Source organism: Maylandia zebra, linkage group LG9 (assembly GCF_041146795.1).
Source record: "Maylandia zebra isolate NMK-2024a linkage group LG9, Mzebra_GT3a, whole genome shotgun sequence".
NCBI classification, from domain to species: Eukaryota; Metazoa; Chordata; class Actinopteri; order Cichliformes; family Cichlidae; genus Maylandia; species Maylandia zebra.
The window spans coordinates 37,563,326-37,578,200 of NC_135175.1; the positions used below are offsets into that span (position 1 = coordinate 37,563,326).

The 14,875-nt window shown below is 43.4% G+C and overlaps 1 protein-coding gene across 11 annotated transcripts in view; it reads right to left on the bottom strand.

Annotated features, from left to right (window-relative positions):
* Positions 1 to 14,875, bottom strand: part of LOC101480758 (receptor-type tyrosine-protein phosphatase mu) — a 222,954-nt gene that overhangs the window by 177,372 nt on the left and 30,707 nt on the right. For all 11 annotated transcript variants that reach the window (XM_024803717.2, XM_024803716.2, XM_024803718.2 and 8 more), the window contains exon 2: positions 4,865 to 4,978. In XM_024803717.2, the coding sequence (XP_024659485.1) occupies positions 4,865 to 4,978 (114 nt within the window). The remainder of the gene's footprint in view (positions 1 to 4,864; positions 4,979 to 14,875) is intronic.

Consider the following 14,875-nt stretch of genomic DNA (forward strand, 5'->3'; position numbering starts at 1 on the left):
TACGACCCCTACCATCTGTAAACCAATCACCTCACACCCAGCTCACACACGCGCGCAGATGGAGGCAGTAATTCTATTACCCGAGCTGTACCGAGACGTGAGGAGAGGCAGCTGCACCGTATTTACTCTCGCTCTCACACACACACACACAGCAGGAAGTGTGTGTGTGTTTCCTGCTCTCAGAGGTTTATTTCAGGCGGCGAATGTGTGTTAAACTTTCTGAAAGCATCCACACAAACGTCGGGCAGAATCCCCGGCCAACAGGTTTGAAGGAGCAGTCCCACATTTACTTAAATTGGCCAATGGGGAGCTGGTGTGTCAGTGTGACCTCTCCTCTGATTGGTCGGATTTCAGCTGCAGTCACTCCATGTGTTTAAACTCCCTGAATGAGGCTTTAATTGCTTTTGGCAGGATGCTGATAGTGGCTTTATACACTACACACACACACACACACACACACATACGCACACACACACACACAGAGTCATGTTCAAAGAGTGAATCTACTGCATGCCGACACGCTGATAAACCCTTTAACACACTAATTAACCCAAAACACACACACACACACACGCACGCACGCACACACACACACACTGAGTTTTCTTTTCTCTCATTTATTTGTGAAACAGTCCAAACTTTAAACTCTCTTCTCTCTCACCCACCTTTAAACAGTGTTTACCTGCAGCTGTGTGTGTGTGTGTGTGTCTAATCTCTTTTCAAATTCACTTTAAAGCCACAAACTGTGTGTCTGCACACTCGTGTGTGTGTGTGTGTGTGTCTGTGTGTGTTGTTTACAACAGCTTGTATTTTTTTAACACACACGCACAGAGAGAAAAAAGTGGTTTTGACCTCCAGGTCTCTTTGACACAGAAAGGCATTGTGGGAGTTATCACACAACAGACAGACCGAGTGTGTGTGTGTGTAGTGTATATATTTGCCTTGGAGCCTCCCTGCGTGTGTGTGTGTTTGCTGTGTACAGCTGGCAGTGAGCTGATAACAGCCCTATTAGAAATATTAATATACCCTGAACCCCACAGAGACACACACACTCACCAAAAGGCATGTGTGTGTGACTGCATGTGTGTGTGTATCCCCACCCTTATTGGAGCAAAAAACAGAAATAAACAACGACCGGAGAACCTCATAGAACCAGCAAACAGCACCACCACAGCACCTGTGAAGAACCAGTGGGCCACATCTGAAGGTTCTGACTCGGGTCAAAGTCCTCCTGCAAATGAATCAATTAAAAACTGTCCAGAGACAGCAGAATGAACCTGTAGAGCAAAATGTGGATCACTTACAGTTAATCTTTATGTTGACCTCATTATGAACCTTAAACGAGAAGCCACGTCCTTAATAAAGTTTAAGCCTTAATGAAATGTGAACAGGTGTTATAATGGGGAAAATTAACTCTAAAGACCCAAACAGTGCTTATTTCTGCTGTAGGGGTGTCCTCCCTGAGGTATAATATCATAGGTGCAAATAAACAGTTCACCTGGATGGTTCTCCTGTTCTTACTCACAGAATCCTTTAGTCAGGTTAGACCGTGTGGCGATCAGGACTGGACATTGCTGGGTTGTATTTATTATCCTTTATTTATACGGGTAAAAAGTCTCATTGAAATGTGCACCTCATTTCCAAGAGAAAGCTGGTTAAAGCCCAGACTCTGTTGGGTTCATATCTGGACCCCGTTGGGTTCAGGTCCAGACTCTGTTGAGTTCATATCTGGACCCCGTTGGGTTCAGGTCCAGACTATGTTGGGTTCAGGTCCAGACTCTGTTGGGTTCAAGCCTGTTTTCTCACAGCTCTGGAAACGCGCCCTGATATTCCTGTTGTCACTGTTGGCTGCAGGTCTGACTGACCCAGCTATTAATAAACTGAGTAAACAGGTTGTAGAAATGGACCAGACTAACTGAACTGGGAACACTGAAAGGCTCTGAAGACTGTTATTTATGAACATCTGGTTTTCAACTTGACAAACTAGAAACAAACCTCAGGAACATCTTCCACTGCCTCAACTGCTTTCCCTGCAAAACTAATAATTACTGTACTGTTGGCTCACTGCACTCAGCTGCTTCAGCTGGTCTGTAAGGAAGCTAAATATACCCGTGATGTCATGGCGTTACCAGCATCTGATCTGGTCTGGACTCGTTTATTTTTAGCTGACCAGACGTGCTAGTCACCAAAGAGAAAGATTAGCAAAGTTGCTTTCCAGGATCAGGTTAAATGATCTAAAAATCTCAGCTGGAACAGGCTGACGATGAGGAGGGGATGAAGTTTATCAGCTCGTCGTGAGCAGTAACAAACAGCTAACGACAGAAAGAAATCAGAGCAAGAAACATAGTCAGTCCAGAGGCTGAGACGGTGTGTGTGTGTGTGTGTGTGTGCAGCAGGAAAGAGTATTAGGGAAGATTACTGTTGTTCACACTGACAGCAGAGAGCAAGCCGGCGCTACATGGCTCAGATTAGATTGAACTTGTACCATTTATAAGAACATTAAATGGAGCCTGCAATCACTGGTCAATCGATTCTTCGCTGCAGCTCTGTGTGTGTGTGTGTGTCTGCAGTATTAAACCACCACTTTCACTGGAGAATGCTGTCTGTGTGGATGTTTTCCTCCCACCGATATCACATGCAGAAGTCCCATTGATAAAGTGTCTGTTTTTAGAGTAAAGGCGGTGGAGCGACGCTGGTCCTCGGCAGCCTCGGACACAGACAGAAGAGAGGCATGCGCCCAAAGGCACCAGAACAAATATCAAATAAATATTAAGCACCGCCTGCCGTTGGCCTGAAACATTATATTTGATTTAAAGAATCAGATGTGAGCTGCTGAAATTGACAAACGAGCTGAGATCACTCCTGCATGTTACTGCTTTGTGTCTGTGCTTCCACGAAGCTCCACATGTTCCAGATGTTTTAACACTGACTGTCTCCAGATCAGTGAGGTTTATTAACAGCTTTAACAAACTGCGGCTCTGAACTCTGACCCGATAACAGCTGTCTCTGGTTGAACCCATCACCTCCAAACAGAACCTCAGCTTCAGATTCGGGTGAAGCTGAGGCTCACCCCAACCAGTCGCAGCAGATGGCCCCGCCCCTCCCCGAGCCTGGCTCTGCCAGAGGTTTCTTCCTGTTAAAAGGGAGTTTTTCCTTCCCACTGTTGCCAAAGTGCTGCTCATCGGGGGTCATATGATTGTTGGGTTTTTCTCTCTAGTATTATTGTAGGGTCTACTGTACAATATAAAGCGCCGTTGAGGAGACTGTAGTTGTGATTTGGCGCTGTATAAATAAAACTGAATTGAATAGATTGGTCAGTTTTTCCTCCGAAGCGAGCTCAGCTGGGAGAAGGCTGAGTTTGGCCTCTGCTGTGGAGGGTGTGTTAGATTTAATGCCCTGTCTTGTCCTGCTCACTGCTCCACACATCAGCCAGGAGGAGATCGAAGCGAGGAGGAGTGTGTGTGTGTGTGTCCACTGGGAGAGAAGCTGTTTGCTCTCTGATTGCTTGGATTGGCTGCAATTAGTCACACACACAGTGAAACACAAAAAAACCCTCTTTTATTGGAAAAGAGTAAAGGTGACAAACTCTCCTCCCGCCTCCTCCTCCTCCACCTCCTCTATAACTCACATTAAACAGGACAGTAACCACCTCCTTTCTGTGTGTCCTCGGTCAGCCTGTCTCTCACGTGATTGGCTCTGTGATTTAAGAGTGCTGCATTCTCATTCGTCAGCAGGGTAACCTCTGTGAGCATGTGACAAATGGCGGCTCGCTCACACACACACACACACACACACACACACACACACACACACACACACACACACACACACACACACACACAGTGGCAGGTCAATAGCAGACAAAAGGAAGGCTGCAGCAGCTTTTCCCTCAGTGCTGCCTTCAGGTGCAAAGCGCTGCAGTGCTGTGTTTAAGGACCTGTACAATAGTTGATTATAGGGAGAACACTCCCTCTCTGTCTGGTTACGACTGCCGTCCTCGGCTGCTCGGGACGAATTACGGTCACGACCGAGGTTAGCCTAACTGACCGTGTTACAGGTGTGTGGCACGCAGTGACAGGTAACGCCATTAGGCATGCAGAGCATAAACATGCCATTTATAGGGGCGTTGGTGTGAAGCCCGTGTGTCTGACAAAGGGTTGGGGGCTTGGTTGTAGACTGATGCGTACACAGCTCGGTCTGGCGCTCTGTGATTGGATCAGGCTTGCACCTGGTTGATGCAGCCATTTCCCATTTAGAGCGGCGTTCCTGCTTTCAGTAGTCCAGAGTTTGTTTTCAGACTCAAGCATCTCTTCGAGCTGTTTAACGACATACCCAGAGGATTGCACCTTGTTGTAAACAGTAAGTACTTATAAGCCTCGGCTCATCGAGCACAGGATTGATTAAATGAGCAACAGCAGAACCGCAGAGGCAAAGATATGCTGATGACCAATGTATGTGTGTCACAACACAAACGTACTTCAGGGTTTTTAAGAGTCAGAGGAAGACATGCATGCACCACCAAGACCCAGCTTCAGGAGACCCAGAAAGGTTCCCTGAGGAGCAATGTTCCCTCTAAGCTGAGCGCATGAGCAATTGCACACTGCTGACATGGTGTTCCCACACAGAAAATCTGCGCTGCGCACAAAAAAAAAATACAGCCTGAATTGGAATTAAAGTAAATACATGTATTTATTTTATTTCGCTGATTTTCTGCATGTGGAGACACTGTCAGCAGTCATGCGCTCAGCTTAGAGGGAATCGTGCTGAGGAGCACCCGGGGAACCTTTGAGCTGCAGGAGGACTGCAGGAGGACTGCAGGAGGACTGCGGGGCCCTGACGGTGCTTTCAGAAAGACAAACAGTACCTGCAGGGATCCAGGGGGTGGCCAATCGGTCTCGGGTGTCTCCCTGCTCCCAGTCAAAGTCATCTTCTTTGGACTGGACCAGCGTGCAGTCAGGAGACCGACCAGATAGACAAGCTGAAAAAGAGACAGACAGATGCTCAGTTACCTTAGGTGAAACTAGGGCTGCTCGATTATGGCAAAAATGATAATCACGATTATTTTCACTGAAATTGAGATCTCGATTATTTGATGATATTTATTTAACCCTTTAAGACCTACCAAGTCCGCCAGAGCTTATATTATTTTTTTACATGCTGTAGTGCCATTTGTGGGAGCATTTCAAGTTGCTATGCATCAATACAACTGTTATAGCCCATAGTAACTACATTCATTGCAAAAAAGTGCAATAAACTACAAAAAAATTGAAAATCGTTTTTGTTTTTTTTTTACATATATTTCTACTTGGAGAAATTTAAGAGGTTTATCCCTCAAAACTTTAAATACAATAAAGTTGCAAAAAATAGTTTACAACAACAGGAAATTTATTTTGAGTGTCTTCATAGTTTTATTTTGGAGATACAGCAATTTTTATATACTGCAGGAAAAACGAAAAAACAATCCTGTGATGCAAATTTGCAAAGAAAACAGCAGGTGCATCAAAATAAACTATTTCCAGCAGTGCAATTCGAGTTCTAAGCATCCCAGAAACTATTCAGAAAAGCATAAAGTCAAACATGACTTATAAAAACACCAGTATAGGCTTTTGAAGCCTACAAGTAAAAAACTACATTTTCCACGAAAATGACATCACTTCCTGTTTCGGGCAGGAAATGGCGGACATGCGATAGTTCGCGCTGACGTCTGTTTCAATGTGGGAAGTGTTACGAACAGCTGATCAGATCGGCAAAGCGTGTTTCTGGAATATTATGTTTTTGTTCCTGCAAGCGCTTTTTATGCAATTTCTGCAAAGCTTTATGTGGAAGGAAACCGTGACCGAGGACAAGCTGATGGCATAAGATGTAAGTACAATTCCTCTGGTTTCATATGCAAAAAAAATTATTGTGCTAGCTTACATGGTTCCGGTTCTACAGGGATTCAAAAATAGTTACACAAAACGGAGCATGCCGCTCTGACCTGCTTTAAAGGGTTAACAATAACAATGTATTGAATAATGACTTTAAAAAATAATATAAAATAGTGTGCAAATACTGAACAGTGCAAATGTTTGCAATATAAAATATAAATGAAAAATGTAAACATCTATGTTTAGTGAACTTTGCAGTGTTGCTCTGTGGTGCAGCTACACTGTAGCAAAGTTTACACACTATGTCTACTTGATCCACGTCTGACTCCGCGAACCCATGTTTCCACACCACTGAAGTTTTTTTTTTACCTCTCTTTTCAACCAACGGCAGTCACTCTCCTCTCCAAATAACTTCTGCTTAGCTTTCCGAGCTTCCCTCGGGTCCTCTTAAATGCACAGAGGTGCGCTCGATTTGCCACACGGAGCAGCGCGAGAGTAAAGTATGAGGGAGGTGCTAATAATTTTTAATGATCGTTGAAAGCCCAGATTGTAATCGTGATTAAAATTAGATTAATTGAGCAGCCCTAGGTGAAACCACAGATAGGATTAAGGAAAAACTGTTCCTGAAGGCCCCGGCTTTAAGGCTGCGGACGGGGTTCGCTTTGAGTGATTTCTTGGAACCATTTCCAAAGATTGTACAGCAGACAAAAAACAAATTTGGATTTTCTCGGATCCACAGAGGCTCAAATATCTACGGACAGCCCCACTGACGATGAGACAAACATTGGTCGGCAGCAGAAACCTGGCTGGATCTCACTCATATGAGCAGAGTTAGTGGGTTCATCACCTCCATCACAGCAAGTCCCACCTAAAGACTGAGACACGGAGATGCTGCATACTAATGGCACATTAATGCGATCACAGGATCGACTACACTGTGCTTACAGAACCTCATCAATACGATCATTTCTTCTTCAGTGGTTTAGAAGTGAGGCTGTTATTTCCCCCTCTCTCTATTTGGATGATATAAAATGAATCTTATGATTATTGTTATGAACTGTGGAAAATGAGAAGTAAAGAGTAAAACCTGCGATATGAACCCCACTCCATGCTTTAAATTAACTAGGTGAGCAGTCTCCAGTCTGTGTTCTGTCTTCCAGCCGATGAAGAAACAGAAATTAGAGCTGGTGTAGAAACACTTCTGGATGCTTGGACACTGGAACTGATTTAAGGCTCGTGCAGTTCCTTCTTTCTCCTCATACATCAGCTGGAACGTTAACCACATATTTATTTCTTCAAGTCTCTTCCTCCCACAGCCCCCCACAGCCCCCAACAGCCCCCCACGGGACCCCCACAGGACTCTGTGTGTAGCATGCTGTTGAAATAATTACACAGAAAGTTTAATCAGCTCTGAAGACTCTGCTACTCACTGCTGCATCACTTTCATCTGGACATTTTTATTTATAGACTTTATTAGTATTTTTCTCCCATTATTTATTCCAGGTGTGGGTTTTTATACTTATTTATTGAAATCACATTATCAGCTCGTATACTTTGCACCTACATGTGATGATGTATTCAGAGTAACTGGGTCACGCGTGTTTGTACTGTGTTTAGTTCCATTACAGAAAGACTGCGGCCCGTTTGCCATTCATTTACTGATGTACAAGACGCACCAACATCCTCAGAACGAAGCAGGAAACCCGAACGCTCGACCAGTAATCAGCAAATCAATCACCTCATTGATTAATCGCTTCATTGATACAGACGTTCAAGTCGCACTTCCACCTTGTTTCTCGCTCGTCAGCAGAGAGCAGCTTGTAAACATATAATGTTCTTCAGAGTGAGACAGTTCCAGTTCATTACCATTTCCCAGCATGCTCTCTCTCTCTCTTTCTCTCTCTCACACACACACACACACACACACACACACACACACACACACACACACACACACACAGGAGAATAATAGATGTAAACCTCCTCCTTCCTCTGTGACTCAAAGATGTCTAAATCCTTCCATTCATGCCGACACGCACACGCGCCTGTGTGTGAGGAGCCGTCATCTGAAAGCGTTGACATTAAATAGCGGGAAGGCTCATTTTCTTTCTTTGTAACAGAAGGCACATTAAACACACACACACACACACACATTCGTCCCGCTGGGCAGTGTTAGCTCATCAACAGATACCAGACACAATCTGTTTCATTTGCTTCTATCCATGTGCATCTATATAACAAACACACACACACACAGTAAGCTCTCTCTCTCAAACAGAAAACCAATCTCATCTCATGATCGCCCAACACTGCAGAAAGAGGTGTGTGTTTGTGTGTGTTTGTTTGTGTGTGTGTGTGTGTGTGTGTGTGAGTGTGAGAGAGACCGGACTGTGACTCTGACGTGTGGTTTTAATGTTTCATGTCGACATCCTGCGCTTTATTCTACCAGAGCAGCTTTGCATGATTCAGAGTTCAGATTAATCCTTCTTTGTCTGATTGGCTGCCCTTCTCCAGCTGCTGCTGTGTGCGGCATCTGAACACACACTATACACCAGCTGACAAACAACATTTCTGAGTGACATGTTCTGATGCTCAATCATCCAGGTGAGGAAACAGAAAATCCCCCAGAACGTTGGTTCTGTTCACCTGGATGTCTTCAGTGGGAGGAACGTTTCATCATCATCATCATCATCATCATCATCATCATCATCATCATCAGGTGACTCCTGATCAGAATCAGAATCAGAAACTTTATTGTCATTGTCACGAGAACAACGAAATGAAGAATGGTCCCCGATCATTGCATCATCCCTAGCAATATCAAAATATAAATAAAACAATAAAATTCAATAAATAATAAAATTCAATAAATAAGAACTCCTGATGACTCCTGAGGAGAGACGGCATCCATCCCACTTTGGATGGAGCAGCTCTCATTTCTAGAGATATGGACAAATTTATTAAACCTCCCAAAATATGACTATCCAGAGTTGGGACCAGGAAGCAGAGTTGCAGTCTTACACGCCTCTCTGCAGCTTCTCTCCTCCTGCTACCCCCCAAAAACCCATCTCCATAGAGACTGTGTCAGCTTCCAAAAAGACAAAAAACAAACTAAAAACCAGCAACAAACAACTTAAACATAAACAATTACAAAGAAAGAACAATACAGTATCCACATCTGAACCAAAGAGTAAAACAGTGAAATGTGGATTATTAAATATCAGGTCTCTCTCCTCCAAGTCTCTGTTAGTACATGACTTAATAATTGATCAACAAATTGATTTACTCTGCCTTACAGAAACCTGGTTGCAGCAGGATGATTATGTTAGTGTAAATGAATCAACACCCCCGAGTCATTCTAACTACCAGAAACCTCGAAGCACAGGCCGAGGGGGAGGTGTGGCAGCAATTTTTCACACCAGCCTATTAATCAACCAAAGACCCAGACAGACTTTTAATTCATTTGAAAGCCTGATGCTTAGCCTCGTCCACCCCAGCTGTAAAACTCAGAAACCAGTCTTACTTGTTATCATCTATCGTCCACCTGGGCCTTACACAGAGTTTCTGTCTGATTTCTCAGACTTTTTATCTGATTTAGTTCTGAGCTCAGATAAAATAATTATTGTGGGTGATTTTAACATCCATGTAGATGCTAAAAATGACAGCCTCAACATGGCATTTAATTTGTTATTAGACTCAATTGGCTTCTGTCAAAATGTAAAAGAACCCATCCACCACTTTAATCACACTCTAGATCTTGTTTTAACATATGGCATAGAAACTGAACATTTAACAGTGTTTCCTGAAAACCCTCTCCTGTCTGATCATTTCCTGATAACATTTACATTTACAATAATTGATTACACAGCGGTGGAGAGTAGACTTTATCAAAGTAGATGTCTTTCTGAAAGCGCTGTAACTAAGTTTAAGAATATAATCCACCCACTGTTATCATCTTCAATGCTCATAGAGCAGAGCATGTCACAGCGAGTGAAGTAAGCTGTGTGGAGATAATGAAGAGGGATCCAAACACAGACTGCTTGTAAAGGTGTGAAGGTGGTTTATTGAAAGTAAAGTACAAAATAGAAAAACGGCAAACTGGACTGCAGACTATCTGAACTGGGAACAACTAAATTACAAAACACGAACCAGGACATGAACATGAAGAAGGATGGGCGGAGGTAAGTGATGACGGACAGCAGGGAGAACACATGGATGAAACACGATGGATGCACAGACGGATCAGTGACTACTACAGCAGAAGACACGACTTAAATACACTAAGAGAAACGGGGAGATTACACACAGCTGGGAGTAATTAACGAGACGAGACAAGGGAGGTAAACTGAACACACCCACATGAGACGCAGACCTTCACAATAAAACAGGAACAAGACATCACTACACAAAGACGCAGACCAGACACAGAACTAAACCCACACAAAACATGAGAACACAAACCCTGTGAACAAAACCCTAAACCAGAACCACAGTAATATAATCTATCGTAAATAATCAAAACACCAGAGAACCCCAAAACACTCCATAATGCAAAAATAAACCCAAAACATAATAAACTTAAAATGCTGTGTCGAACCGACCCAGAACCGTGAAAGAGCAGCTATCTGAACGCTACCCCAACAGAGGTCGATCATCTTGTTAATAATTTTACCTCCTCACTACGTACGACTCTGGATACTGTAGCTCCTGTGAAAACTAAGGCCTCAAATCAGAAGTACCTGACTCCGTGGTATAATTCTCAAACACGTAGCCTAACGCAGATGACTCGTAATCTGGAGAGGAAATGGCGTGTCACAAATTTAGAGGATCATCATTTAGCCTGGAGAAATAGTTTGCTGCTTTATAAGAAAGCCCTCCACAAAGCCAGAACATCTTACTATTCGTCACTGATTGAAGAAAATAAGAACAACCCCAGGTTTCTCTTCAGCTCTGTAGCCAGGCTGACAAAAAGTCAGAGCTCTTTTGAGCCAACAATCCCTTTAACGTTAACTAGTAATGACTTCATGAACTTCTTCACAAATAAAATTTTTATCATTAGAGAAAAAATTACCAGTAATCATCCCACAGATGTAATATTATTTACAGCTACTCTTAGTACCATTGATGTTAAGTTAGACTCTTTTTCTCCAGTTGATCTTTCTGAGTTAACTTCAATAATTACTTCCTCCAAGCCATCAACGTGTCTTTTAGACCCCATTCCTACAAAACTGCTCAAAGAAGTCCTGCCATTAATTAATTCTTCGATCTTAAATATGATCAACCTATCTCTAATAATCAGCTATGTACCACAGGCCTTCAAGCTGGCTGTAGTTAAACCTTTACTCAAAAAGCATCTCTAGACCCAGCAGTTGTAGCTAATTATAGGCCAATCTTCAACCTTCCTTTCATATCAAAAATCCTTGAAAGAGTAGTTGTCAAACAGCTAACAGATCATCTGCTTGTCCTACTAGACCTCAGTGCAGCGTTCGATACTGTCGACCATAATATCCTATTAGAGCGATTAGAGCATGCTGTAAATGGCCTGTATTTATATAGCGCTTTACTAGTCCCTAAGGACACCAAAGCGCTTTACATATCCAGTCATCCACCCATTTACACACACATTCACACACTGGTGATGGCAGCTACATTGTAGCCACAGCCACCCTGGGGCGCACTGACAGAGGCGAGGCTGCCGGACACTGGCGCCACCGGGCCCTCTGACCACCACCAGTAGGCAACAGGTGAAGTGTCTTGCCCAAGGATAGAACGATCGAGACTGTCCAAGCCGGGTCTCAAACCGGCAACCTTCCGATTACAAGGCGAACTCCCAACTCTTGAGCCACGATCGCCTTGTAGGTATTACAGGTACTGTGCTGCAGTGGTTTGTATCATATCTATCTAATAGACTTCAGTTTGTGCATGTAAATGGAGAGTCCTCTTCACACACTGAGGTTAATTATGGAGTTCCACAGGGTTCAGTGCTAGGACCAATTCTGTTTACATTATACATGCTTACCTTAGGCAGCATCATTAGAAGACATAGCATACATTTACACTGCTATGCAGATGACACCCAGCTCTATCTGTCCATGAAGCCAGATAACACACACCAATGAGTTAAACTGCAGGAATGTCTTAAAGACATAAAGACCTGGATGGCCGCTAACTTTCTGCTTCTTAATTCAGATCAAACTGAGGTTATTGTACTCGGCCCTGAAAATCTTACAAATATGGTATCTAAGCAGATTCTTACTCTGGGTGGCATTACCTTGGCCTCCAGTAACACTGTGAGGAACCTTGGAGTCATTTTTGACCAGGACATGTCCTTCAACGCACATATTAAACAAATATGTAAGACTGCTTTCTTCCATTTGTGCAACATCTCTAAAGTTAGAAATATCCTGTCTCAGAGTGATGCTGAAAAACTAGTTCATGCATTTATTACTTCCAGGCTGGACTACTGTAATTCATTATTATCAGGAAGTCCAAAAAACTCCCTGAAAAGCCTTCAGTTAATCCAAAATGCTGCAGCAAGAGTCCTGACAGGGACTAGAAAGAGAGCAGATTTCTCCTGTATTGGCTTCCCTTCATTAGCTTCCTGTTAAATCCAGAATTCAAAATCCTGCTCCTCACATACAAGGCCTTAAATAATCAGGCCCCATCTTATCTTAATGACCTTGTAGTACCATATCACCCTATTAGAGCACTTCACTCTCACACTGCAGGCCTACTTGTTGTTCCTGGAGTATTTAAAGCCACCTGAGCCATGGTTGCCATGGCTCAGGGGGTTGGGAAGCGTATCTGTAACCGGAAGGTCGCCGGTTCGATCCCCGGGCTCTCTGTCCTGGTCGTTGTGTCCTTGGGCAAGACACTTCACCTAACGCCTACTGGTGTTGGCCAAAGGGGCCGATGGCGCGATATGGCAGCCTCGCTTCTGTCAGTCCCAGGGCAGCTGTGGCTACAACTGTAGCTTGCCTCCACCAGTGTGTGAATGAATAGTGGCATTGTAAAGCGCTTTGGGTGCCTTGAAAAGCGCTATATAAATCCAATCAATTATTATTATTATTATTAAAAGTAGAATGGGAGGCAGAGCCTTCAGTTTTCAGGCCCCTCTTCTGTGGAACCAGCTTCCAGTTTGGATTCGGGAGACAGACACTATCTCTAGTTTTAAGATTAGGCTTAAAACTTTCCTTTTTGCTAAAGCATATAGTTAGGGCTGGACCAGGTGACCCTGAATCCTCCTTTAGTTATGCTGCAATAGACTGCTGGGGGATACCCATGATGCATTGAGTTTTTCCTTTCCAGTCACCTTTCTCACTCACTATGTATTAACAGACCTCTCTGCATTGAATCATACTTGTTATTAACCTCTGTCTCTCTTCCACAGTCTTTTATCCTGTCTTCCTTCTCTCAGCCCAACCGGTCGCAGCAGATAGCCCCTCCCTCCCTGAGCCTGGTTCTGCCGGTGGTTTCTTTCCGTTTGGATCTTTAGCCATCAGAGTTGTTGTCTTAAGGCTAAGAAAGATGCCAAGCGAATTTATTTTACCAAGTGGATCATCATGGCCTTGTCATATTGGTCCATTTGATTGACCTTTATTATAATTATGAATTTATTTTATTTTCGGTTGCTACAAACGGGACAGACACTCGAAGCATTTACTCACAAGAAGGCAGTTTATTGGCGACACTTTTAACTCACAAGTTAGGTTAACTTTAACAATCTGCAGTTAGTTTGTGAGAGGACAGATTCATGACACACTGATTAGATGAGCTTCAGGCAAACAAATTCCCAGCATTACTTCATCTCATTGCTTAAAAATGATCTACGATCAGAAATAGAGGAGTCCCGAGGTTCATGCTGTTGTGGCTTCAATACTTATGGAGAAATCGCCTCGGAGTTGTCATACAGATTACTTTATTCAGTACATAAGGATCAGCGCATCCACGTAACTGTCAACTGCTAAGCTAGCACACGCACATACAGCCGGCGTACCTGTGTACTTCAGGTAATTTCAAAATAAGAGTTTGAACATTACACATGCTAGGTAAGGATCCAAAAGAAAACTCAGTTCACTCACCTTTTTACAAGACTTTGTTTACACAGACGTGAGAGCTATGGTGTACCACAAGATCCTGTATTGGGACCCAGAGTTTTTGCCACAGTTGCCCCCAGACTCTGGAACTCTCTCCTTCTGAGCTTGACATCTGTGGACTCAGTGGTCTTTGGTCATCAATCAACCAAAGACCCAGACAGACTTTTAATTCTTTGTAAGCCTGATACATAGCCTTGTCGACCCCAGCTATAAAACTCAGAAACCAGTCTTACTTGTTATCATCTATCGTCCACCTGGGCCTTACACAGAGTTTCTGTCTGATTTCTCAGACTTTATATGTGATTTAGTTCTGAGCTCAGACAAAATCATTATTGTGGGTGATTTTAACATCCATGTAGATGCTAAAGAGGACAGCCACAACTACACCTATTACAGCTAAGGGAGGATTCAGTGTTGGTTGTAGACTGCTGGGGGATTCCCATGGTGCACTGGGTGTTTCTTCTTCACTCACTATGTGTTAATAGATCTCTCTGCACTGAACCATACTTGTTATTAATCTCTGTCTCTCTTACACAGCTTGTCTTTATCCTGTCCTCCTCCTCTCTCCCCAACCAATCACAGCAGATGGCCCCGCCCCTCCCTGAGCCTGGTTCTGTTGGAGGTTTCTTCCTGTTAAAAGGGAGTTTTTCCTTCCCACTGTGGCCAAAGTGCTTGCTCATAGGGGGTCATATGATTGTTGGGTTTTTTCTCTGTACAGTATGTATTATTGTATGATCTACTGTACAATATAAAGCACCTTGAGGCTACCATTGTTGTGATTTGGTGCTATATAATTGAAATTTGAATTGAGTTGAACTCCTTCAGTCTCAGTTGACTGCAGGTTTCCAACCTTATAAACAGTAATGACTGACACCAGCAGCACTGACTAACAACGGGCTGTGAGGTCAGTTT